The sequence below is a fragment of the Oncorhynchus keta genome, unplaced genomic scaffold (assembly GCF_023373465.1).
Source record: "Oncorhynchus keta strain PuntledgeMale-10-30-2019 unplaced genomic scaffold, Oket_V2 Un_scaffold_17242_pilon_pilon, whole genome shotgun sequence".
Classification (NCBI taxonomy): domain Eukaryota; kingdom Metazoa; phylum Chordata; class Actinopteri; order Salmoniformes; family Salmonidae; genus Oncorhynchus; species Oncorhynchus keta.
The window spans coordinates 127,879-155,675 of record NW_026290817.1 but is presented as its reverse complement, the minus strand read 5'-3'; the positions used below and the strand labels follow the sequence as shown (position 1 = coordinate 155,675).

The 27,797-nt window shown below is 45.5% G+C and overlaps 1 protein-coding gene across 1 annotated transcript in view; it reads right to left on the bottom strand.

Moving 5' to 3' along the window:
* The window catches only part of slc35f3b (solute carrier family 35 member F3b), a 114,185-nt gene that overhangs the window by 9,263 nt on the left and 77,125 nt on the right, over positions 1-27,797 (bottom strand). Inside the window, 4 exon segments of the mRNA XM_052514293.1 lie at positions 10,275-10,385; positions 12,475-12,583; positions 27,542-27,602; positions 27,605-27,662. Of these exon segments, the coding sequence (XP_052370253.1) occupies positions 10,275-10,385; positions 12,475-12,583; positions 27,542-27,602; positions 27,605-27,662 (339 nt within the window).

The following is a 27,797-nucleotide window of genomic DNA, read 5'->3' as shown; positions in this document are numbered from 1 at the left end:
CTCCAGCCGTTCTCTCTTCTTTTCCTCCAGCCATTCCACCTCCCTTTCCTCCAGCCATTCCCCCTCCCGTTCCTCCAGCCATTCCCTCTTCCTTTCCTCCAGACATTCCCTCTTCCTTTCCTCCAGTCATTCCCTCTTCCTTTTCTCCAGCCATTCCCTCTTCCTTTCTCCAGCCGTTCCCTCTTCCTTTTCTCCAGCCATTCCCTCTCCCGTTCCTCCAGCCATTCCCTCTACCTTTCCTCCAGCCATTCCCTCTTCCTTTCCTCCAGCCGTTCCCTCTTCCTTTCCTCCAGCCGTTCCCTCTTCCTTTTCTCCAGCCATTCCCCCTCCCGTTCCTCCAGCCATTCCCTCTTTCCTCCATTCATTCCCTCTTCCTTTCCTCCAGCCATTCCCTCTTCCTTTCCTCCAGCCATTCCCTCTTCCTTTCCTCCAGCCATTCCCTCTTCCTTTCCTCCAGCCATTCCCTCTTCCTTTCCTCCAGCCGTTCCCCCTCCCTTTCCTCCAGCCGTTCCCCCTCCCTTTCCTCCAGCCGTTCCCTCTTCCTTTCCTCCAGCCGTTCCCCCTCCCTTTCCTCCAGCCGTTCCCTCCTTTCCTCCAGCCGTTCCCTCTTCCTTTCCTCCAGCCGTTCCCTCTTCTTTTCCTCCAGCCATTCCCCTCCCTTTCCTCCAGCCATTCCCTCTTCCTTTCCTCCAGCCATTCCCTCTTCCTTTCCTCCAGCCGTTCCCTCTTCCTTTCCTCCAGCCGTTCCCTCTCCCTTTCCTCCAGCCGTTCCCTCTTCCTTTCCTCCAGCCGTTCCCCCTCCCTTTCCTCCAGCCGTTCCCCCTCCCTTTCCTCCAGCCGTTCCCTCTTCCTTTCCTCCAGCCGTTCCCTCTTCCTTTCCTCCAGCCGTTCCCTCTTCCTTTTCTCCAGCCATTCACTCTTCCTTTCCTCCAGCCGTTCCCTCTTCCTTTTCTCCAGCCATTCACTCTTCCTTTCCTCCAGCCATTCCCCCTCCCGTTCCTCCAGCCACTCCCTCTTCCTTTCCTCCAGCCATTCCCTCTTCCTTTCCTCCAGCCGTTCCCTCTTCATTTTCTCCAGCCATTCCCCCTCCCGTTCCTCCAGCCATTCCCTCTTTCCTCCATTCATTCCCTCTTCCTTTCCTCCAGCCATTCCCTCTTCCTTTCCTCCAGCCATTCCCCCTCCCTTTCCTCCAGCCGTTCCCTCTTCCTTTCCTCCAGCCGTTCCCCCTCCCTTTCCTCCAGCCGTTCCCTCCTTTCCTCCAGCCGTTCCCTCTTCATTTTCTCCAGCCATTCCCCCTCCCGTTCCTCCAGCCATTCCCTCTTTCCTCCATTCATTCCCTCTTCCTTTCCTCCAGCCATTCCCTCTTCCTTTCCTCCAGCCATTCCCCCTCCCTTTCCTCCAGCCGTTCCCTCTTCCTTTCCTCCAGCCGTTCCCCCTCCCTTTCCTCCAGCCGTTCCCTCCTTTCCTCCAGCCGTTCCCTCTTCCTTTCCTCCAGCCGTTCCCTCTTCTTTTCCTCCAGCCATTCCCCCTCCCTTTCCTCCAGCCATTCCCTCTTCCTATCCTCCAGCCGTTCCCTCTCCCTTTCCTCCAGCCGTTCCCCCTCCCTTTCCTCCAGCCGTTCCCTCTTCCTTTCCTCCAGCCGTTCCCTCTTCCTTTCCTCCAGCCGTTCCCTCTTCCTTTCCTCCAGCCGTTCCCTCTTCTTTTCCTCCAGCCATTCCACCTCCCTTTCCTCCAGCCATTCCCTCTCCCGTTCCTCCAGCCATTCCCTCTTCCTTTCCTCCAGCCATTCCCTCTTCCTTTCCTCCAGCCGTTCCCTCTTCCTTTCCTCCAGCCGTTCCCTCTTCCTTTCCTCCAGCCATTCCCTCTCCCTTTCCTCCAGCCATTCCCTCTTCCTTTCCTCCAGCCATTCCCTCTTCCTTTCCTCCAGCCATTCCCTCTTCCTTTCCTCCAGCCGTTCCCTCTTCCTTTCCTCCAGCCGTTCCCTCTTCTTTTCCTCCAGCCGTTCCCTCCCACAGTAATGTCTGTTACTGGTGTAATGGTGAACACAATGCGAAAGACACACACAACCACAACCACAGTCATGATAATCATATACTATCTGGTCCAGGGCCCAGTGCTTTCCAATCAGCAAAGACAGTCTCCCATACAGGAAAGGATTGATGGGCTGTGTGTGTGTGTGTGTCTGCGTGTGTCTGCGTGTGTGTGTGTGTGTGTGTGTCTGTGTGTGTGTGTGTGTGTGTGTGTGTGTGTGTGTGTGTGTGTGTGTGTGTGTGTGTGTGTGTGTGTGTGTGTGTGTGTGTGTGTGTGTGTATGTGTATGTGTGTGTGTGTGTGTGTGTGTGTGTGTGTGTGTGTGTAATGAATAAGGACTTGGCTTGGGCCAGCGGGTGGATTAGCACTGCATTAGAGAGGCGTCAGGAAGATAAACAACCCGTGTGGTTATGCCCAGTGCTTCATTTGTAAATCGGGAAATGCCGGAACAAAAAGTGAGCATTAGAGTGGGGTGAGTTGGGGGCTCTGAGGTACCGGAACGAATAAAAACATTTTTTTTTTAAAGGTGCCAGACCCTGTTTTGGCAGGATGTGGCCCAAATTAAGCACTGGTTACACCTGGACAGAGCCAAGGGGTACAATGGGTAAACCCCCACCTCTCTCTCTCTCTCTGTCTCTCTCTCTCTCTCTCTCTCTCTCTCTCTCTCTCTCTCTCTCTCTCTCTTCTCTCTTCTCTCTCCCCTCTCCCTCCTCTCTCTCTCTCTCTCTCCCCCCACCCCCTCTCTCTCTCTCTCTCTCTCCCCCCACCCTCTCTCTCTCCCCCTCTCTCTCTTTCTCCCCCCTCCCTCTCTCTCACCCTCTTTCTCTCTCTCTCTCTGCAGTGCAGGCTGCTCTCTAGCTACATAAAAGACAGAATGACCTGCCAGGTCAACTCATTACACAACGTTGACTTGAATGGGGATGTCCATTCTCTAGAAACGCCAGCTATGTCACTCACATAGAAATAAAATGACTAAGGACAACGCGCCTCATACCATGGCAATTTGACTGGGAGACCCATGGGTTTACTCAATATGGCTGACATGGTAGTTCTATTCAGGGGCGCACCTTCCAGTTTCTTTATCCATTCAGGTATAAACACCCCAAACAGCCAACCTACCCAGTGAAAGTTGCGCCCCTGATGATATTCTATGGTCAGGTACCTCTCTACAGAGATGTGTTTCTCTGAGGAAGCCTGCTGCTTTGCTGCTTGGTTTCCTGGGACACGGACCCCTCAGTGATTGGACACGGCAATTTGTTTTCCTTTCTCACACACTGCTGTGTCAGCAAACCCAATGTCAGGGAATGGGGAAATGGACCAAGACTGGGTCTGGGCTCTGCTGAGGCAGTCTGTCACTCCCACCACAACACCATAACACCAGGCCACACTCGCAGAAGACCTTTCTAACCCCAAGGGTCTTTCCTAGTTCAATAAAGGTTAAATGAAAAGACAAAACCACAGCTGAGAAATGTATGTGTGACTGATTGGGTTAGAGCCTGGGTGGGTCTCATGTGCCACAAGGGAGACTGTGCTAGCTTGCTGAGCTAAAGCCTAGGCAATGTTACTCTCACACCTCTCCATAACAACATAAAACATACAGGAGATACAATATACTCAGAGATATACAGGCAACTGCCAAAATAAAGGAAATACTTGAGGTGTGGTTCCTGAGTTAATTAAGCATCATGTTTAGGGCCATTATTTTGTCTACCATGGCTATGCCCCCCCATAGGATGACAATGCCCCCATCCAGAGCGCGCGAGTGGTCACTGAATGGTGAACATGAAAACGATGTAAACCATATGCCATGGCCGTCTTAGCCACCAGATCTCATCCCAAATGAACACTTACGGGAGATTCTGGAGCAGGCGCCTGAGACAGCGTTTCCACCATCAACAAATCACCAAATGATGTAGTTTCTCATGGAGGAATGGTGTCACATCCCTCCAATAGTTCCAGACAATTGTAGAATCTATGCCAAGGCACATTGAAGCTGTTCTGGCTCATGGTGACCCAACACCCTATTAAGACTCTTTATGTTGGTGTTTCCTTTATTTTGGCAGTTACCTGTACATGCAGTGCATTGGGAAAGTATTCAGACCTCTTGACTTTTTCCACATTTTGTTACGTTACAGCCTTATTCTAAAATATATTGCAATGCAATAATTAACCATGTCTATGTGTAGATTAGAATAAAGGCTGTAACACAACAACATGTAGAATGAGTCAAGGGGTATGAATACTTTCTGAAGGCACTGTAGGTACAGTATGGGAGAGATGCCATCCCTTATATACCATTCTCCTATTGACAGCTATCCACCCACCTCACCCATGAAATAGCCCAAGCTAAGTACCAGAACACTGTCATACTTCAAAGGGATAATTGGACTCTCCCCAGCCTCTCCCCCTCGTATCCTCTCCCCTTCTCTCTTCATTTTCATATGAAGGAAAGCCCATCCAAGATCCTCCGCATTACTGCAGACATCAAAACACTGCAATACCCATCAACAGTCAGAGAAAGAGAGAGAGAGTAAGAGAGAGAGAGACAGAGAGAGAATTAGAGGGAGAGAGAGAGAGAAAGAGAGAGAGAGAGAGACAGGAGTCATGGGGGAGAGATGGGGGAGAGAGAGGAAGAGAAAGAGAGAGAGTGTGAGGAAGGGAGAGAGAGAGTGTGGGGAAGGGAGAGAGAGAGAGAGAGAGGGAGAGATGAGACATGGGGGAGAGAGAGGAAGAGAAAGATGGGGAGAGTGAGAGAGAGAGAGAGACAGACAGAGAGAGACAGACAGAGAGAGAGACAGACAGAGAGAAATATAGAAAGAGAGAGAGAGAGAGAGAGAGAGAGAGAGAGAGAGAGAGAGAGAGAGAGACAGAGATAAATATAGAAAGAGAGAGAGAGAGAGAGAGAGAGAGAGAGAGAGAGAGAGAGAGAGAGAGAGAGAAAAGAGAGAAAGAAATGGGAGGATTACTCAGAGCTTTCATCACAGATGGGGGTAGTGAGGGATAATGACAGGAGGGAGAGAGAGAGAGAGAGAGAGAGACATTCCGATTAGGTGTTTTCCTTCCAGATCTTCCCTCCAGTTATTCACACAAACAGTACATACATACACCCATTCATTCATTTATCCGGATTAGTCACAGTGAGATCAAACATATTTTGCAAGAGAGACCTGAACTTGTATTTATAAAGTCTCAGAATACATATAGGAGGGCTGATCTAGGATCAGTTTGACCTTTGAGATTATGATGAATATGATATGGCCAGGGGGACCTGATGCTGAATCAGTCTTTCTACTCTGAATACGTGAACTGCCTGGGACCTAGTAGGGAGTTTTAAATGTAGACTACAGGTTCATCAAGACTGTTCATCAAGGTCTGTGTGGGACATCATGTTTGGTACCGTGACTTTTTGTCTGGGCTGCTTCATGAGTTTGAGCCACTCCTGCCAGATTGCATAGTGCAATACTACTATTATACAATAATAGACTGCGCCGCACACTTCTCTGTCGGGTCCCGATGTCGACCCGGGAATCCCGCTCTGTATCAAGAGTCCTTCCTGTCTTCTCTATCTCTCTGAGAGGTAACAGTTTCAGTTCAGAAGATCATATATACATCATGTCATTACAAGGACACACTTCAGTTTCCACATTAGGCTTTTCAGTACCACTGCAGAGAGAAGGGAACTCTCAGCCAGACAGGACATCCTTAGCTTGGTTCTACAGTGGCTTGCGAAAGTATTCACCCCCCTTGGCATTTTTCCTATTTTGTTGCCTTACAACCTGGAATGAAAATTGATTTTTGGGGTGTTTGTATCATTTGATACACAACATGCCTACCACAACAAAATATGTTTTATTGTGAATCAAACAAGAAATAAGACAATAAAACAGAAAACTTGAGCGTGCATAACTATTCACCCCCAAAGTCAATACTTTGTATAGCCACATTTTGCAGCAATTACAGCTGCAAGTATCGTGGGGTATGTCTCTATAAGCTTGACACATCCAGCCACTGGGATTTTTGCCCATTCTTCAAGGCAAAACTGCTCCAGCTTGGATGGGTTCTGCTGGTGTACAACAATCTTTAAGTCATACCACAGGTTCTCAATTGGATTGAGATCTGGGCTTTGACAAGGCCATTCCAATACATTTAAATGTTTCCCCTTAAACCACTCGAGTGTTGCTTTAGCAGTATGCTTAGGGTCATTGTCCTGCTGGAAGGTGAACCTCCGTCCCAGTCTCAAATCTCTAGAAAACTGAAACAAGTTTCCCTCAAGAATTTCCCTGTATTTAGCACCATCCATCATTCCTTCAATTCTGACCAGTTTCCCAGTCCCTGCCGATTAAAAATATCCCCACAGCATGATGTTGCCAGTACCATGCTTCACTGTGGGGATAGATACTCGGGGTGATGAGAGGTGTTGGGTTTGCACCAGACATTGTGTTTTCCTTGATGGCCAAAAAGCTCAATTTTAGTCTCATCTGACCAGAGTACCTTCTTCCATATGTTTGGGGAGTCTCCCACATGCCTTTTGGAGAACACCAAACGTGTTTGCTTATTTTTTTCTTTAAGCAATGTCTTTTTTTCTGGCCACTCTTAGTTGAATTCATGGAAAGAGAGGTGTGATGTCAGTGTGATGTTCAAAGTTTCTGATATTGTTTTATAACCCAACCCTGATCTGTACTTCTCCACAACTTTGTCCCTGACCTGTTTGGAGAGCTCCTTGGTCTTCATAGTGCCGCTTGCTTGGCGGTGTCCCCTGCTTAGTGGTGTTGCAGACTCTGGGGCCTTTCAGAACAGATGGACTTTATTATAGGTGGACTTGATTTAACTAATTATGTGACTTCAGAAGGTAATTGGTTGCACCAGATCTTATTTAGGGGCTTCATAGCATTTTCATATCATTTTTTTAAACACGTTTTTTATACCATTTCACTTCACCAATTTGGACTATAATGTGTATGTCCATTACATGAAATCCAAATAAAAATCCATTTAAATTACAGGTTGTAATGCAACAAAATAGGAAAACTGCCAAGGGGGGTGAATACTTATGCAAGGCACTGTATCCAGCAACTTACTTATAGCTACTCTTCAGAATACCTTTGGTGCTGCAAGGTACATTGTTAATTTGACAAACTCTCTCCCAGGGTGACGCCGAGGTCCAAGTTCATTAACAATTATCTAACAATGACCGTTAATGAACTATCCCCCAGCCCTGACTGAGCAGTTACATTCACTTGAAAGCAAATGTTTTTTTCTGCACTGCAATACAGGTTATCTTCTGAATGCCCACAACTTGATTGAGTTTACCTGGCTTAACAGAACAGTCTCAAAACAGTATTTAAAATACTTAAAATAGTATTTGAACCCAGGTCAGTTCCCCACGCCCTCAACTCTTCTGAACCCAGGTCCGCTCCCCACGCCCTCAACTCTTCTGAACCCAGGTCAGTTCCCCATGCCCTCAACTCTTCTGAACCTAAGGTCAGTTCCCCATGTCCTCAACTCTTCTGAACCCAGGTCAGTTCCCCATGCCCTCAACTCTTCTGAACCCAGGTCAGTTCCCCACGCCCTCAACTCTTCTGAACCCAGATCAGTTCCCCATGCCCTCAACTCTTCTGAACCCAGGTCAGTTCCCCACACCCTCAACTCTTCTGAACCCAGGTCAGTTCCCCATGCCCTCAACTCTTCTGAACCCAGGTCAGTTCCCCACGCCCTCAACTCTTCTGAACCCAGGTCAGTTCCCCATGCCCTCAACTCTTCTGAACCCAGGTCAGTTCCCCACGCCCTCAACTCTTCTGAACCCAGGTCAGTTCCCCATGCCCTCAACTCTTCTGAACCCAGGTCAGCTCCCCATGCCCTCAACTCTTCTGAACCCAGGTCAGTTCCCCATGCCCTCAACTCTTCTGAACCCAGGTCAGTTCCCCATGCCCTCAACTCTTCTGAACCCAGGTCAGTTCCCCATGCACTCAACTCTTCTGAACCCAGGTCAGTTCCCCACGCCCTCAACTCTTCTGAACCCAGGTCAGTTCCCCATGCCCTCAACTCTTCTGAACCCAGGTCAGTTCCCCATGCCCTCAACTCTTCTGAACCCAGGTCAGTTCCCCACCCCCTCAACTCTTCTGAACCCAGGTCCGCTCCCCATGCCCTCAACTCTTCTGAACCCAGGTCAGTTCTCCACACCCTCAACTCTTCTGAACCCAGGTCAGTTCCCCACGCCCTCAACTCTTCTGAACCCAGGTCAGTTCCCCATGCCCTCAACTCTTCTGAACCCAGGTCAGTTCCCCACGCCCTCAACTCTTCTGAACCCAGGTCAGTTCCCCATGCCCTCAACTCTTCTGAACCCAGGTCAGTTCCCCACGCCGTCAACTCTTCTGAACCCAGGTCAGTTCCCCATGCCCTCAACTCTTCTGAACCCAGGTCAGTTCCCCACGCCCTCAACTCTTCTGAACCCAGGTCAGTTCCCCATGCCCTCAACTCTTCTGAACCCAGGTCAGTTCCCCATGCCCTCAACTCTTCTGAACCCAGGTCAGTTCCCCACGCCCTCAACTCTTCTGAACCCAGGTCAGTTCCCCATGCCCTCAACTCTTCTGAACCCAGGTCAGTTCTCCACGCCCTCAACTCTTCTGAACCCAGGTCAGTTCCCCACGCCCTCAACTCTTCTGAACCCAGATCAGTTCCCCATGCCGTCAACTCTTCTGAACCCAGGTCAGTTCCCCTTGCCCTCAACTCTTCTGAACCCAGATCAGTTCCCCATGCCCTCAACTCTTCTGAACCCAGGTCAGTTCCCCACGCCCTCAACTCTTCTGAACCCAGATCAGTTCCCCATGCCCTCAACTCTTCTGAACCCAGGTCAGTTCCCCACGCCCTCAACTCTTCTGAACCCAGGTCAGTTCCCCATGCCCTCAACTCTTCTGAACCCAGGTCAGTTCCCCATGCCCTCAACTCTTCTGAACCCAGGTCAGTTCCCCACGCCCTCAACTCTTCTGAACCCAGATCAGTTCCCCATGCCCTCAACTCTTCTGAACCCAGGTCAGTTCTCCACGCCCTCAACTCTTCTGAACCCAGGTCAGTTCCCCACGCCCTCAACTCTTCTGAACCCAGATCAGTTCCCCATGCCGTCAACTCTTCTGAACCCAGGTCAGTTCCCCTTGCCCTCAACTCTTCTGAACCCAGATCAGTTCCCCATGCCCTCAACTCTTCTGAACCCAGGTCAGTTCCCCACGCCCTCAACTCTTCTGAACCCAGATCAGTTCCCCATGCCCTCAACTCTTCTGAACCCAGGTCAGTTCCCCACGCCCTCAACTCTTCTGAACCCAGGTCAGTTCCCCATGCCCTCAACTCTTCTGAACCCAGGTCAGTTCCCCATGCCCTCAACTCTTCTGAACCCAGGTCAGTTCCCCACGCCCTCAACTCTTCTGAACCCAGATCAGTTCCCCATGCCCTCAACTCTTCTGAACCCAGATCAGTTCCCCATGCCGTCAACTCTTCTGAACCCAGGTCAGTTCCCCACGCCCTCAACTCTTCTGAACCCAGATCAGTTCCCCATGCCGTCAACTCTTCTGAACTCAGATCAGTTCCCCTTGCCCTCAACTCTTAATACTTAATACTCTTCATTCCTTCGGGGACCGCAGGGCTCCAGCACAGAGGGTTTAGGCTGCTTCCCAAAAGGCACCCTATTCCCTATGTAGTACTACTACTGACCAGGGCCCATAGGGCTAAAAAAATAGTGCACTATAAAGGAAATAGGGTGCCATTTGTGATGTAAACTAGCCTCTAACCCAATTTGTTTTTAATAGAAGGGAAGTGTCTGGGAGGCAGGGAGCCATTAGCCTCTGGTTCATCCGGGTTAAAGCCCACTAGAACAGGAAATCCAGGACACAGTTAATAACTGTCTGCTATAATTTAATTAGGTAGGACCTAGCTAGTCCAACTGAGACTGAGTCTGTGGTCTTAATTAGGTAGGACCTAGCTAGTCCAACTGAGACTGAGTCTGTGGTCTTAATTAGGTAGGACCTAGCTAGTCCAACTGAGACTGAGTCTGTGGTCTTAATTAGGATATATTTTTATCAAGCCCTGAAATGAACTCTTATCTACTCATAACTGGAGGAATCTCCAGTCAGAATGTTATCTCTTCGTAAGTTCCCTGGACATCTCAGACTTTGTGCATCACACACACACACACACACACACACACACACACACACACACACACACACACACACACACACACACACTGTAACTCACCCTGACCCCCATGAAGCGGTCTCTCAGTACGATCCAAGAGAGCAGGAATACGAAGGCCTTGTTGCAGCAGAACAGAGCTGACACGTCTGTAGTGTTGATCTTCCTCAGGGCCTGTGTTAGAGACAGGATCACGTCAAAGCTTAAAATGACTTCGCCCAATTGCTAGATTTTCGGTGGTGTAGTTGGCTACGAGTGTTTTTGAAGCAGAGGATCAGTAGTTTGAGTCCAGTAAGGGGACAGGGATGGTGAAGGAAGCTATACCGCTAAGCTAGCACTAGAAGGAAGCTATACCGCTAAGCTAGCACTAGAAGGAAGCTATACCGCTAAGCTAGCACTAGAAGGAAGCTATACCGCTAAGCTAGCACTAGAAGGAAGCTATACCGCTTAGCTAGCACTAGAAGGAAGCTATACCGCTAAGCTAGCACTAGAAGGAAGCTATACCGCTTAGCTAGCACTAGAAGGAAGCTATACCGCTAAGCTTGCACTAGAGGTCGACCGATTAATCAAAATGGCCGGATAATTAGGGCCGATTTCAAGTTTTCATAACAATCGGTAATCAGCATTTTTGGACTCCTATTATAGCCGATTACATTGCACTCCACGAGGAGACTGTGTGGCAGGCTGACGACCTGTTACGGGAGTGCAGCAAGGAGCCAAGGTAAGTTGCTAGCTAGCATTAAACTTATCTTATAAAAAACAATAAATCTTAACATAATCACTAGTTAACTACATACTGTATGGTTGATGATATTACTAGTTTATCTAGCTTGTCCTGCGTTGCATATAATCAATGAGGTGCCTGTTAATGTATCATCGAGTCACAGCCTACTTCGCCCAATGAGTGATGATTTAAAAAGCGCATTCGCAAAAAAAGCACTGTCGTTGCACCAATGTGTATCTAACCATAAACATCAATGCCTTTCTTAAAATCACAAGTATACAAAATTTAAACCTGCATATTTAGTTAATATTGCCTGCTAACATGAATTGATTTTAACTAGGGAAACTGTGTCACTTCTCTTGCGTTCAGTGCAAGCAGTCAGGGTATATGCAGCAGTTTGGGCCGCCTGGCTCTTTGCGAACTGAACTGAAGACCATTTCTTTCTAACAAAGACCATAATTAATTTGCCAGAATTTTACATAATTATGACATAACATTGAAGGTTGTACAATGTAACAGCAATATTTAGACTTAGGGATGCTGCCCGTTCGTTTAAATATGGAACAGTTCTGTATTTCAGAGAAAGATTAAACGTTTGTTTTCGAAATTATAGTTTCCAGATTTTACTACATGAATGACCTAAGGCTCGTATTTGTGTGTGTTATTATATTATAATTAAGTCTATGATTTGATAGAGCAGTCTGACTGAGCGGTTGTAGGCAGTAGCAGGCAGCATTCATTCAAACAGCACTTTACTGCGTTTGCCAGCAGCTCGTTGCAATGGTTGATGCACAGCACTGTTTATGACTTCAAGCCTATCAACTCCCGAGATTAGACTGGCAATACTAAAGTGCCTATAAGAACATCCAATAGTCAAAGGTATGAAATACAAACGGTATAGAGAGAAATAGTCCTATAATTCCTAAAATAACTACAACCTAAAACTTCGTAACTGGGAATATTGAAGACTCATGTTAAAAGGAACCACCAGCTTTCATACTGTATGTTCTCATGTTCTGAGCAAGGAACTTAAACGTTAGCTTCCTTACATGGCACATATTGCACTTTTACTTTCTTCTCCAACACTGTGTTTTTGCATTATTTAAACCAAATTGAACATGTTTCAATATTTATTTAAGACTAAATTGATTTTATTGATGTATTATATTAAGATAAAATAAAAGTGTTCATTCAGTATTGTTGTAATTGCCATTATTACAAATATATATATAAAAATAGGCCGATTAATCGGTATCGGCTTTTTTGGTCCTCCAATAATCGGTATCGTTATTGGCGTTGAAAAATCATAATCGGTCGACCTCCAGCTAGCACAGTGACACTTGTTACACCTGCAGGCACTATATAATACTGTCACAGTCCCTAACCTGACACACACACACACACACACACACACACACACACACACACACACACACACACACACACACACACACACACACACACACACACACACACACACACACACACACACACACACACACACACACACCCCAGGATGGGGGGAAAGCAGCACAGTACCTGTAGGTACAGGTAGTTGGTGAGGATCCACAGCAATCCAAACGGAGCCACCTTAGTGAAGAACACCTTGGCTGTCAGCCCGTCGTCCCCAAAGAACCGACAACACTCCCTGGAGAGGAACACACACAGATGAACACCCACAGGCATGCACACACACACACAAAACAGACACACATGCACAGTACACAGGTACAGTTGAAGTCGGCTGTTTACATACACTTAGGTTGGAGTCATTAAAACTAGTTTTTCAACCACTCCACAAATTTCTTGTTAGCAAACTATAATTTTGGCAAGTCGGTTAGGACATCTACTTTGTGCATGACACAAGTAATTTTTCCAACAATTGTTTAAAGACAGATTATTTAACTTATAATTCATTGCATCACAATTCCAGTGGGTCAGAGGTTTATAGTTGACTGCGCCTTTAAACAGCTTGGAAAATTCCAGAAAATGATGTCATGGCTTGAGAAGCTCCTGATAGGCTAATTGACATCATTTGAGTCAATTGGAGGTGCACCTGTGGATGTATTTCAAGGCTTACCTTCAAACTCAGTGCCTCTTTGCTTGACATCAAGGGAAAATCAAATGAAATCAGCCAAGACCTCAGAAGAAAAATAGTAGACCTCCACAAGTCTGATTTATCCTTGGGAGCAATTTCGAAACGCCTGCAGATACCACATTCATCTGTACAAACAATAGTACGCAAGTATAAACACCATGGGACCACACATCCATCATACCGCTCAGGAAGGAGACATGTTCTGTCTGCTAGAGATGAATGTACTTTGCGAAAAGTGCAAATCAATCCCAGAACAACAGCAAAGGACCTTGTGAAGATCCTGGAGGAAATGGGTACAAAAGTATCTATATCCACAGTAAAACGAGTCCTATGTCGACATAACCTAAAAGGCCACTCGGCAAGGAAGAAGCCACTGCTCCAAAACCACAATAAAAAAGCCAGACTATGGTTTGCAACTGCACATGGGGACAAAGATCGTAATTTTAGGAGAAATGTCCTCTGGTCTCATGAAACAAAAACATAACTATTTGGCCATAATGACCATCATTATGTTTGGAGGAAAAAGGGGAATGCTTGCAAGCCGAAGAACACCATCCGAACCGTGAAGCACGGGAGTGGCAGCATCATGTTGTGGGGGTGCTTTGCTGCAGGAGGGACTGGTGCACTTCACAAAATAGATGGCATCACGAGGAAGGAAACTTATGTGGATATATTGAAGCAACATCTCAAGACATCAGTCAGGAAGTTAAAGCTTGGTTATAAATGAGTCTTCCCAATTGACAATGACCCTAAGCATACTTCCAAAGCTGTGGAAAAATGGCTTAAGTACAACAAAGTCAAGGTATTGGAGTGGCCATCACAAAGCCCTGACAAATCCCATAGAAAATTTGTGGGCAGAACTGAAAAAGCTTGTGCGAGCAAGGAAGCCTACAAACCTGACTCAGTTACACCAGCTCTGTCAGGAGGCCTACAAACCTGACTCAGTTACACCAGCTCTGTCAGGAGGAATGGACCAAATTCACCCAACTTATTGTGGGAAGTTTGTGGAAGGCTACCTGACACGTTGACCCAAGTTAAACAATTTAAAGGCAATGCTACCAAATACTAATTGAGTGTATGTAAACTTCTTACCCACTGGGAACATGATGAAAGAAATAAACGCTGAAATAAATAATTCTCTCTACTATTATTCTGACATTTCACATTCTTAAGATAAAGTGGTGATCCTAACTGAATTTTTACTAGGATTAAATGTCAGGAATTGTGAAAAATTAGTTTAAATGTATTTGGCTAAGGTGTATGTAAACTTCCGACTTCAATTGTATATGTACAGACACAGACAAACAAACAAACACAAGCTCACACAGCACAAACACATGTAAACAAACACAATCACATTTTAGTATACAACATTAGTGTTAGTATTCATAGTCTATGCTAGTGATGGGGGGGGAAATAGTCCAGTCGTGGTCCATTCCCAAACCCCCCAGGGCCTTATTGCTAGGCTGCCAACATAATTAGAGCAGTAAAAACAAATGTTTTGTCATACCCGTTGTATTGTCAACCAATCAGCAGTCAGGGTTCAAACCACCCAGGATATTTTGCCATGAGTATCGATATGTAAAATAAGACATATACAGGAGCAGTCAAAAGTTTGGACACACATCATTCAAGGGTTTGTCTTTATTTTTACTATTTTGTAAATTGTAGAATAATAGTGAAGACATCAACACTATGAAATAACCATATGGAATCATGTAGTAAATAAAAAGTGTTAAACAAATCAAAATATATTTTAGATTTTAGATTCTTCAAAGTAGCCACCCTTCGCCTAGATGACAGCTTTGCACACTCTTGGCATTCTAGCATGCTAGCAGATACCAAAAGAGAGTTGCCAAAATCCCAAAGTATACCTTAAAGGTAAACATAAAGACTGGTATGATCTCTCCTTTCATTCCCATCCCGGCCCAGGCCAATCCAGGCTGCCAGCTCTCCATTCCCATCCCGGCCCAATCCAGGCTGCCAGATCTCCATTCCCATCCCGGCCCAGGCAAATCCAGGCAGCCAGCTCTCCATTCCCATCCCGACCCAGGCCCATCCAGGCTGCCAGATCTCCATTCCCATCCCGGCCCATCCAGGCTGCCAGATCTCCATTCCCATCCCGGCTGCCAGATCTCCATTCCCATCCCGGCCCAGGCAAATCCAGGCTGCCAGCTCTCCATTCCCATTCCCGGGCCAATCCAGGCTGCCAGATCTCCATTCCCATCCCGGCCCAGGCCAATCCAGGCTGCCAGATCTCCATTCCCCTCCCGGCCCAGGCCAATCCAGGTTGCCAGCTCTCCATTCCCATCCCGGCCCAGGCCAATCCAGGCTGCCAGCTCTCCATTCCCATCCTGGCCCAGGCCAATCAGGTTGCCAGCTCTCCATTCCCATCCCGCCCAGGCCAATCTTAGGCTGCCAGCTCTCAATTCCTGAACTGAACAGGCCAAGTGAGGCAGCTAGCTGTCCATTCCCATCCCGAGCCAATCCAGGTTTAGATCTCCATTCCCATCCCGCCCAGGCAAATGGCTGCCAGCTCTCCATTCCCATTCCGAAGGCCAAAAGGCTGCAGATCTCAAAGCCCATCCCGGCCCAGGCCAATGAGGTTTGCCAGCTTCCATTCCCCTCCCGGCCCAGGCCAATTAGGTTGCCAGCTCTCCATTCCCAAACCGCCCAGGCCAAACAGGTAGTTAGCTCTCCATTCCCATCCTGGCCCAGGCCAATAGGTGCCAGCTCTCCATTCCCATCCCGGTCCAGGCCAATAGGCTGCCAGCTCTCCATCCCATCCCGTTAGGCCAATAGGTGCCAGCTCTCCATTCCCATCCCGGTCCAGGCCAATCCAGGCTGCCAGCTCTCCATTCCCATCCCGGCCCAGGCCAATAGGCTGCCAGCTACTCCATTCCCATCCCGGCCCAGGCCAATCCAGGTAGATGCTGTTCCCAGTCCCCAGGCCAATTAGGCTAGCTTCCATTACCATCCCGGTCCTGGCCAATTAGGTTGGCTGCTCCATTCCCATCCCGGCCCAGGCCAATCCAGGCTGCCAGCTCTCCATTCCCATCCTGGTCCAGGCCAATAGGCTGCCAGATCTCCATTCCTCCCGGTCAGTTAGGCTAGCTTCCATTCCCATCCCGGTCCAGGCCAATTAGGTAGCCAGCTCTCCATTCCCGTCCTGGTCAGTTAGGTAGTTATTTTGCACTGTTAATCTTACTGACACATCAGTTACTGAACTGAACAATGCCAAGTTAGGCCTGGTCAGTTAGCCTCCAGGTTTAGGCTATCTGTTAGTGGCCTGGTCAGTTAGGTAGGTGCTGTTCAAAGCCTGGTCAGAACTTTGAAGTTTGAGTTTGACTACTCAAGGGTAATTATATTTCTGGTCAGCACTTACAAACAGGTATGTACTGTTAGTCCTGGTCAGTTAGGTAGGTGCTGTTAGTCCTGGTCAGTTAGGTAGGTGCTTTTAGTCCTGGTCAGTTAGGTAGTTATGTACTGTTAGTCCTGGTCAGTTAGGTAGTTAGGTACTGTTAGTCCTGGTCAGTTAGGTAGTTATGTACTGTTAGTCCTGGTCAGTTAGGTAGTTATGTACTGTTAGTCCTGGTCAGTTAGGTAGTTATGTACTGTTAGTCCTGGTCAGTTAGGTAGTTAGGTACTGTTAGTCCTGGTCAGTTAGGTAGGTACTGTTAGTCCTGGTCAGTTAGGTAGGTACTGTTAGTCCTGGTCAGTTAGGTAGTTATGTACTGTTAGTCCTGGTAAATGTTAAATAGTTATGTACTGTTAGTCCTGGTCAGTTAGGTAGTTATGTACTGTTAGTCCTGGTCAGTTAGGTAGTTATGTACTGTTAGTCCTGGTCAGTTAGGTAGTTAGGTACTGTTAGTCCTGGTCAGTTAGGTAGTTATGTACTGTTAGTCCTGGTCAGTTAGGTAGTTATGTACTGTTAGTCCTGGTCAGTTAGGCAGAGTGGCCTGGCGGTGTGGATGTGGAGCTGTAGGAGGTTGCTTTGGTCAGGCTCCAGAAAGATGACAGGGCAGATAAAGCACACTGGACACTAACAAGCCACGTACAAACAGACAACAATACACTATAACTATAATCAGTTAATGAGGTTGAGGGCAATGCTTCATTTCATTACTGAACCTGGCTATATGCCTGAATCCATAACAATAGACCTCTTTGACTGGGGCTGTGAATCCCTAAAACCTAAGCCCTGAACTTCAGCCTGGAACGAAGCTCAAGCACCAGATTAAGGCTAAGATTCTATCTGTTTCATGTTTTCAGCAAAGGCACCTTTTAAAGACAATTTCTGATTGAGCCGACATATTTAGCGTTTAAAGTTAATGGGATCTCAGTAAATATGGAACATTACCTATAAAAGCCACATTGTCGACAACCTGCAATCACATTGAATCCCGTCCTAAACCCCAGTGGAAAGTGGTCCGATGACAACTGCGATTGGCCTCTGCCATGCTGTCATGTATTAGTTATGTTGTGTGGACTGGTGCCAGCTCTTCCACACACTGTGTGGACCGATACATGCTAGGGCAGGGCTGCTTTAGCCCAAGAGAGGAGAAGAGCATCTGGCAGCTCACTGAAGTCTCTCCTCATCTCCCACAAAGCTGTGCATTCCACATTTCAGCCTATCATATGCTGCTCTCCAGGCCCTGCATTTTTTAGGAGATCAGAAATCTGTTGATATTGCATTTGTTTTCTGAAAGGACAGAGGGACGGGAGAGCAGGAGACACTCTGCGCATGTGTCTCTAATGGTTCTCTATTCCCTAGTGCCTAATACTCTAGTTCTGACCAGAGCCCTATGATCCCTGGTCAAAATATGTGCACTGTAAAGGGAACAGGATGCCATTTGGAAGGGAATACGGTGTCATTTGAAAGGGAATTGGGTGCCATTTGGAGGGGAATAGGATGCCATTTGAAAGGGAATAGAGTGAAGTTTGAAAGGGAACAGGATGCCATTTGAAAGGGAATAGAGTGAAGTTTGAAAGGGAACAGGATGCCATTTGGAGGGGAATAGAGTGAAGTTTGAAAGGGAACAGGATGCCATTTGAAAGGGAATAGAGTGAAGTTTGAAAGGGAACAGGATGCCATTTGAAAGGGAATAGAGTGAAGTTTGAAAGGGAACAGGATGCCATTTGAAAGGGAATAGAGTGAAGTTTGAAAGGGAACAGGATGCAATTTGAAAGGGAATAGAGTGAAGTTTGAAAGGGAACAGGATGCCATTTGAAAGGGAATAGGTGCCATTTGGAAGGGAATAGAGTGAAGTTTGAAAGGGAACAGGATGCCATTTGAAAGGGAATAGAGTGAAGTTTGAAAGGGAACAGGATGCCATTTGAAAGGGAATAGAGTGAAGTTTGAAAGGGAACAGGATGCCATTTGAAAGGGAATACAGTGTCATTTGGAAGGGAATAGAGTGAAGTTTGAAAGGGAACAGGATGCCATTTGAAAGGGAATAGGTGCCATTTGGAAGGGAATAGAGTGAAGTTTGAAAGGGAACAGGATGCCATTTGAAAGGGAATACAGTGTCATTTGGAAGGGAATAGAGTGAAGTTTGAAAGGGAACAGGATGCCATTTGAAAGGGAATACGGTGTCATTTGAAAGGGAATTGGGTGCCATTTGGAGGGGAATAGGTGCCACTTGAAAGAGCATAAGGCACCATTTGGAAGGGAATAAGGTGCCATTTGGAAGAGAATAAGGCGCCATTTGGAAGGGAATATGGTGCCATTTGGAAGGGAATAAGGTGCCATTTGGAAGGGAATAAGGTGCCATTTGGAAGGGAATAGGGTGCCATTTGGAAGGGAATAGGGTGCCATTTGGAAGGGAATAGGTGTCACTTGAAAGGGAATAAGATGCCATTTGGAAGGGAATAGGTGTCGTTTGAAAGGGAATAAGGTGCCATTTGGAAGGGAATAGGTGCCATTTGGAAGAGAATAAGGTGCCATTTGGAAGGGAATAAGGTGCCATTTGGAAGGGAATAAGGTGCCATTTGGATGGGAATAAGGTGCCATTTGGAAGAGAATAAGGTGCCATTTGGAAGGAAATAGGTGCCATTTGGAAGGGAATAGGTGCAATTTGGAAGAGAATAAGGTGCCATTTGGAAGGGAATAAGGTGCCATTTGGAAGGGAATAACGTGCCATTTGGAATGGAATATGGTGCCATTTGGAAGGGAATAAGGTGCCATTTGGAAGAGAATAAGGTGCCATTTGGAAGGGAATATGGTGCCATTTGGAAGAGAATAGGGTGCAATTTGGAAGGGAATAAGGTGCCATTTGGATGGGAATAGGGTGCCATTTGGATGGGAATAGGTGCCATATTGGGACGTAGCCACTAGGTAGAGGGGAATAGATAGAGAGTGGCCCAGGTGGATAATACATTAGACCACACTATGGTATAACACAAGCCCTGCTGTCTCAATACATTAGACCACACTATAGTATAACACAAGCTCTGCTGTCTCAATACATTAGACCACACTATAGTATAACACAATCTCTGCTGTCTCAATACATTAGACCACACTATAGTACAACACAAACCCTGCTGTCTCAATACATTAGATCACACTATAGTATAACACAATATCTGCTGTCTCAATACATTAGACCACACTATAGGATAACACAAACCCTGCTGTCTCAATACATTAGATCACACTATAGTATAACACATGATCTGCTGTCTCAATACATTAGATCACACTATAGTATAACACAATCTCTGCTGTCTCAATACATTAGACCACACTATAGTATAACACAATCTCTGCTGTCTCAATACATTAGACCACACTTAGGATAACGCAAGGGTCTGGGTCTCAATACATTAGACCACACTATAGTACAACACAATCTCTGCTGTCTCAATACATTAGACCACACTAAGTATAACACACTGTGCTGTCTCAATACATTAGACCCCACTATAGGATAACACAAACCCTGCTGTCTCAATACATTAGATCACACTACAGTATAGCACAAGCTCTGCTGTCTCAATACATTAGACCACACTATAGGATAACACAAACCCTGCTGTCTCAATACATTAGATCACACTATAGTATAATATATATATATATATATGCCATTTAGCAGACGCTAAATGGCATATAACACATGATCTGCTGTCTCAATACATTAGATCACACTATAGTATAACACAAGCTCTGCTCTCTCAATGCATTAGACCACACTATAGTACAACAGAAGCCCTACAACACAGACCATGCTATTACAACACAGGCCATGTTATTACAAAACAGGCCATGCTATTACAAAACAGGCCATGCTATTACAAAACAGGCCATGCTATTACAACACAGGCCATGTCTTTGTATTTGTACTTTCTACAGGCTACACAGCAGCAGATGAGTAGAAAGGCTGTGTTAGTCAGATAACATTATAAAGGCTGTGTTAGTAAGATAACATTATAAAGGCTGTGTTAGAATGATAACATTATAAAGGCTGTGTTAGAAAGCTATCATTATAAAGGCTGTGTTAGTAAGAAAGATAACATTATAAAGGCTGTGTTAGTAAGATAATATTATAAAGGCTGTGTTAGTAAGATAACATTATAAAGGCTGTGTTAGTAAGATAACATTATAAAGGCTGTGTTAGTAAGATAACATTATAAAGGCTGTGTTAGAATGATAACATTATAAAGGCTGTGTTAGAAAGCTATCATTATAAAGGCTGTGTTAGTAAGATAACATTATAAAGGCTGTGTTAGTAAGAAAGATAACATTATAAAGGCTGTGTTAGTAAGAAAGATAACATTATAAAGGCTGTGTTAGTAAGAAAGATAACATTATAAAGGCTGTGTTAGTAAGATAATATTATAAAGGCTGTGTTAGTAAGATAACATTATAAAGGCTGTGATAGTAAGATAACATTATAAAGGCTGTGTTAGAATGATAACATTATAAAGGCTGTGTTAGAAAGATAACATTATAAAGGCTGTGTTAGTAAGATAACATTATAAAGGCTGTGTTAGTAAGAAAGATAACATTATAAAGGCTGTGTTAGTAAGATAACATTATAAAGGCTGTGTTAGTAAGAAAGATAACATTATAAAGGCTGTGTTAGTAAGATAATATTATAAAGGCTGTGTTAGTAAGATAACATTATAAAGGCTGTGATAGTAAGATAACATTATAAAGGCTGTGTTAGAAAGAAAGATAACATTATAAAGGCTGTGTTAGTAAGAAAGATAACATTATAAAGGTGGTGATAGTAAGATAACATTATAAAGGCTGTGTTAGTAAGATAACATTATAAAGGCTGTGTTAGTAAGAAAGATAACATTATAAAGGTGGTGATAGTAAGATAACATTATAAAGGCTGTGTTAGAAAGAAAGATAACATTATAAAGGCTGTGTTAGTATGAAAGATAACATTATAAAGGCTGTGTTAGTAAGCTAACATTATAACGGCTGTGTTAGTAAGATAACATTATAAATGCTGTGTTAGAAAGAAAGATAACATTATAAAGGCTGTGTTAGTAAGAAAGATAACATTATAAAGGCTGTGTTAGAAAGAAAGATAACATTATAAAGGCTGTGTTAGAAAGAAAGATAACATTATAAAGGCTGTGTTAGAAAGAAAGATAACATTATAGAGGCTGTGTTAGTAAGATAATATTATAAAGGCTGTGTTAGTAAGATAACATTATAAAGTCTGTGTTAGTAAGATAACATTATAAAGGCTGTGATAGTAAGATAACATTATAAAGGCTGTGTTAGTAAGATAACATTATAAAGGCTGTGTTAGAAAGAAAGATAACATTATAAAGGCTGTGTTAGTAAGAAAGATAACATTATAAAGGCTGTGTTAGTAAGATAACATTATAAAGGCTGTGTTAGAAAAAAAAGATAACATTATAAAGGCTGTGTTAGAAAGAAAGATAACATTATAAAGGCTGTGTTAGTAAGATAACATTATAAAGGCTGTGTTAGTAAGAAAGATAACATTATAAAGGCTGTGTTAGTAAGCTAACATTATAAATGCTGTGTTAGAAAGAAATATAACATTATAAAGGCTGTGTTAGAAAGAAAGATAACATTATAAAGCTGTGTTAGTAAGCTAACATTATAAATGCTGTGTTAGAAAGAAATATAACATTACAAAGGCTGTGTTAGTAAGATAACATTATAAAGGCTGTGTTAGTAAGAAACATAATAAAACTGTGATAGTAAGCCATTATAAAGGCTGTGTTAGTAAGAAAGATAACATTATAAAGGCTGTGTTAGAAAGGACCATTATAAAGGCTGTGGTAAAAGAAATGATAACATTTAATGCTTTAAGTTAGACATGAACAAATAACAATAAAGGAAATGTTAGAAAACTAAATTATAAAGGCCTGTCTGGTAAGATAACATTATAAAGGCTGGAGACAGAAACAATAACATTAAACACACAGTGAAACCCAGATAACATTATAACGGCTTCTCAAAAAGCAACATTATGACACCTGCCTTATTGAAGATAACATTACAAAGGCTGTGTTAAAGATAAATTAAAAGGCTAGACAAACAAACATAGACTTATAAAGGCCCTGACCAAACTAAGTTAACAATAAAGGCTGTGACAAAACAAAGCTAAAATAAAGGTCAGAACGCTAGCAAGATAACATTAAAGGTGTGGACTCCGTAAGATAACATTATATAGGGTGTTAGGGTCTGGGTAGGCTGTCTTAGTAAGCCAACGGTTATAAAGGCTGTGTTAGTAAGATAACATTATATACCCTTGTCTTTGTCCCCTTATTTTCCGCCTCCAAAGTGGCTTTGTACCAGAAACCCAGCCTCAAACCCCAAACAGAGGGGCAATGGGACAGAGGGCAGGGGAACTAACATTATTAGAGGGACTGGGGCTTGGAAGATAACATTATAAAGGCTGTGTTAGTAAGATAACATTATAAAGGCTGTGTTAGAAAGCTAACATTATAAAGGCTGAGGAAAGATAGCATTATAAAGGCTGCCTTAGGCTGATAAAGGCTGTGATAGCGCATTATAAAGGCTGTGGAAAGATAGCATTATAAAGGCTGTGATAGGGCTGATAAAGGCTGTGATAGAAAGATAGCATTATAACATTTACATTACATTTACGCTCCGGCAGCGGCGCCTTATCGGACGCTCCAAATCAGGTGCGCCGGACAGGCAGGGAACAGCCACTTGCATCTAAATCGCCCGGGGGCGGAGAGGAGTTACCTACCCAGCGGCGCCTATCAGGCGGGAGGCTGGGCAGCGGCGCCTGACAGGCGGGAGGCTCCTATGACAACCAGTGGAACGGACAGGCGGTGAGGAGGTGTCTCCGGCAGCGGCGCCGGAGGGAGGCGGGGGCCAGAGCAGCGGCGCCGGACTGGCGGGAGGCTGTACTTCCTCAGCGGTAGGGAGGGCGGGAGGCCAGAGGTGGATGAACGCCGGACAGTGCCCTTGTTTGGGTGTAGGGCCTGATCAGAGCCTGGAGGTACTGAGGTGCGCCCCTCACAGCTCCGTAGGCGGCACCATGGTCTTGTAGCGGAGGAGCTTCCTGGAAGCCAGTGGAGAGAGCGGAGGAGCGGGGTGCCGGAGAGAACTTGGGAAGGTTGAACACCAGACGGGCTGCGGCGTTCTGGATGAGTTGTAGGGGCCGGCACAGGCGGGAGCCCAGCCAACAGCGGCGCAGTAATCAAGGCGGGAGATGACAAGGCGCCTGGATTAGGCGGGCCGCACCTGCAGAGAGGCAGAGGACAGCCTGGTGCGTGGAGCATGAACCTACAGGAGGCAGGGCGCCGGACAGGCGTTAGGAGAACGTCCAGCAGCGTTGCGCCGGACAGGCGGGAGATGACAAGCTGGATTAGACGCGCCGCTTCCTGTGTGAGGCAGGGTCTCCGGATGTTAGTTGAGAACAGCGGCGCCCGGACAGGCGGGAGTTGTCAACCGTGAGTGGCGCCGGATCATGGAACGGGCAGTCCTTCCCGGGAGGAAGAGGAGCTCCGTCTTGCTGAGGCTCAGGACAGGTGGGATCCGTCATCCACACTGATATGTCTGCCAGACATGCAGAGATGCGATTCGCCACCTGGTCAGGGGGAAAGGAGAAGATTAATTGTGTGTCGCTGCATAGGAACTACCAGGACCATGGGAGGTTATGACAGAGCCAGTGACTTGGTGTATAGCGAGAAGCCTGAAGAGAGGGCCTGAACAGAGCCCTGGGGCACCAGTGGTGAGAGCCTGGTGAGGAGACAGATTCCCCAGGCTGGACAACTACGAGCCCGGACCTCAAAAGCGTGGGCACAGGTTGAACCGGGCTGGGGTGGACGGGAGATCTGATGGTTCACAGTATCTCCCCTAAGGCTCCACTCCCACAGGTTGCCCGGATGAGAGCAGAGGAGGCAGAGGAGCTTTGCACCCTCCCAGCGCCCCGGAGACACAGAGCAGAGCAGTCCGGTTGCAGGACTAACCTGGACCCAGACTGATTTGGACCAGAAGGTCATGAGCAGGCACCATACGAGCTGGCTCAATGCCCACACGCGATGGTCTTGGGGGCTGCCCTAGAGGGATACTGGTCTGTAGTTGGACACGCACTGGCGACACCGTGCGCTCAGACCGCATAACACGGTGAAGACCAGTAATGGACTGCCATAATAAGGGATGAGTTGAGTGAGCTCAGGTCTGCTAGGGCTTAGGTCTCACGGAAATGGTCTGGAAAAAAGAGAGGGGATAGGGTCTGGGCAGGTTGTTGGGCCGTGCTGGCTCCTCAGACCGCCGATCAGCTTCATCTGGAGAGAGAGCTCTGCTTTGGGGAAAGATTTTCCCCAGCCCGTGCCCAGGGTCCCTCTCCGTTCAATATCTGCTCCCATGTCCAGGAGTCCTGGATGGTGGCCTCTGGTTGTTGATGCTGCTGCTGCTGTCGTCGCTGTCCTTTACCACGCCGCTTGGTCCGAGAGAGAGGGGAGAAAGAGGTTGTGGTGGGTGATTCTGTAACGAGTTGCCTCCTCTTCTTCGAAGAGAGAGAAGAGAGGATTCAGAAACAAAGAGCTTCCTAGGGTTAGAGGCAGATGCTTGGAATTTTCCAGAATTTAGAAAGTGGCTTTAGCAGAGACAGATGAGGAAAACTAGAAAACAGGAAATGTGAAAACTCATGCCAGGTCCGCACGGAGACAGGAAACAATCACCCATTTCCACACAGTGCCCGGGCCCTGTTCTGTGAGCAACTAATGAGTCTGATTGAGCCACGGAGCGGGAGGGGAGGACCGAAATTCCCAAAACCTGGACAAACAAACATAGGGAGTCAAAGGATGCAGTAAGGGAGGAGAGGAGGGTTGAGGAGGCAGAATCAGGAGATAAAGGTTGGAGAAAGTTTGAGCAGAGGGAAGATTATAAAGGCTGGAAGAGGAAGAGTAACATTATAAATGCTGGTTGGGACGAAATATAACAGTATAAAGTGTTGTGTGGGACGGCGCGATACCATCCGAGTAGAAAGAGAGGATAAATTATAAAGGTAGTGTTAGTAGACTTATAAATGCTGTGTTAGAAATGAAATATAAGAACAAAGCATCTAGTAAAGATGATAACATTATAACGCCTGCCTTGTGAAAAGGGGGAATTATAAAGGCTGAGGTCAAAAGAGGATAACATTACAAAGGCAGAGAGGAATGATAACAATATAGAGGGGGTTTAGTAAGATAACTGTAAGAGGCTGAGTTAGAAAGAAAGATAGCATTATAAAGGCATCAAGCTCATTGATGAACTCTCCAAGGCCTGGAGGGCGATAAATGATAAGGATGTTAAGCTTGAAAGGGCTGGTAACTGTGACAGCATGGAATCTCAAAGTGTTGCAATAGAAAGATGGGTAAAAAAACAGAAAGACCACTGGGAGGATGAGGTGTGCCACCACCCCGCTGACCAGAAGCTGTGTTGTAAGATAACATTATAAAGGCTGTGTTAGAAAGCTAACATTATAAAGGTTGTGATAGAAAGATATGTTTCATTATAAAGGGACTGGAGGGAGGCATAGGCTGAGATGAACTCTAAAGCCTTGTTGGCCGCAGATTGGCATTATAAAGGCTGTGATAGAAAGGAACTCATTATAAAGCGCTGGGACCACCAGGATAGCATTATAAAGGCTGTGATGGAAAGATAGTTTGTAAAGGTCTGTGCAGAAAGATAGAATAAAAGGGATAGACAGACACATATAACAGGCTACAGAAAAGGCTAGCATTATAAAGGAAATGTGAATGACAAGATAGATTATAAAGTCTCGTGTTAGAAAGATAGGCTTATTATAAAGAATCTTATTGACTAAAATGATTAAAATGATAAAGGCTGCTGAAGAAAGATAACATTATAAAGGCTGTGTTGAAAGATAATCATTATGAAGGTTGTGATAGAAAGATAGCATTATAAAGGCTGTGATAGAAAGATAGCATTATAAAGGCTGTGATAGAAAGATAGCATTATAAAGGCTGTGATAGAAAGATAGCATTATAAAGGCTGTGATAGAAAGATAGCATTATACAGGCTGTGATAGAAAGATAGCATTATAAAGGCTGTGATAGAAAGATAACAGTATAAAGGCTGTGATAGAAAGATAACATTATAAAGGCTGTGATAGAAAGATAACATTATAAAGGCTGTGTAAGTAAGATAACATTATAAAGGCTGTGTTAGTAACATAACATTATAAAGGCCGTGTTAGTAAGAAGGCTAACATTATAAAGGCTGTGATAGAAAGATAACATTATAAAGGCTGTGTTAGTAAGATAACATTATAAAGGCTGTGTTAGTAACATAACATTATAAAGGCCGTGTTAGTAAGAAGGCTAACATTATAAAGGCTGTGTTAGAAAGATAACATTATAAATGCTATTCAGTATGCAGGCCACACAGTCAGAGCCAGAGGAGCAGGGAGAGCCCAGAACCAGATCCTTGCATGAGCACTCTTAGAAGCTCTGACAAACACACACATACATGCAAGCATGCACAGACACATACGTACGAGCACGAGCGCATGACTGGAAGCACTCACAGGCATGGAGACATGTATGCACACACACAAACTCTGGCACACACACACACAGTTCTATTTGTGTGCAGCAGCAGCCCAGTGGGTTGTAGAGATCAGGGATTCCTCTCAGAGGAAGAGCACGTCATGTGACTAAGCTGATCTAACTGTAGACACCGGCTTTTGTCCAACTAGAGACTGCTGCAGCTCAACACACTATACCTCCCACCTAATTTAGGAAAGTAATGACTTCTTACCTCCACTTATAGACAACCATAGGTAATATTAATCCCAGAGCCATCATGAAACACCAGAGCCACAAATTATGATGTATAAACTTGATAAAATGGCATATTATATTACAACAAGGCTACATTTGGGTTTCCATGATACTCTGCTATTCCTCTCAATGCAGTCTGAAATAGTTTTCACTCCTTCTTTGTCCCCTGGTGTCCTTTGTTAAACCTTTAGGACAACAGTTGATGTAAACAGTATAAATACATTGCATTGATTGATTGATTACCTGAACCTCTGTCTGGGGGTCTGTCTCTCAGGGCTCTTACACAGGTGTCCGATGTAGTAGAGGGGAAGAACAGGCAGTTCCAGGTGGTGGCGAACCAGGTGAGGGTGAATGGAGCGTCAAACTGGGTATCCAAAACAAATGACTTTAACATTTTTATTAACAGGTTTCATCTGGCACTCGCTAGCACTCAGTGGTGGATCGTGTCAATCTGAGTTTGTGTGTGTGTGTGTTTTGCATGCAACTTCGTCAGGTTCTT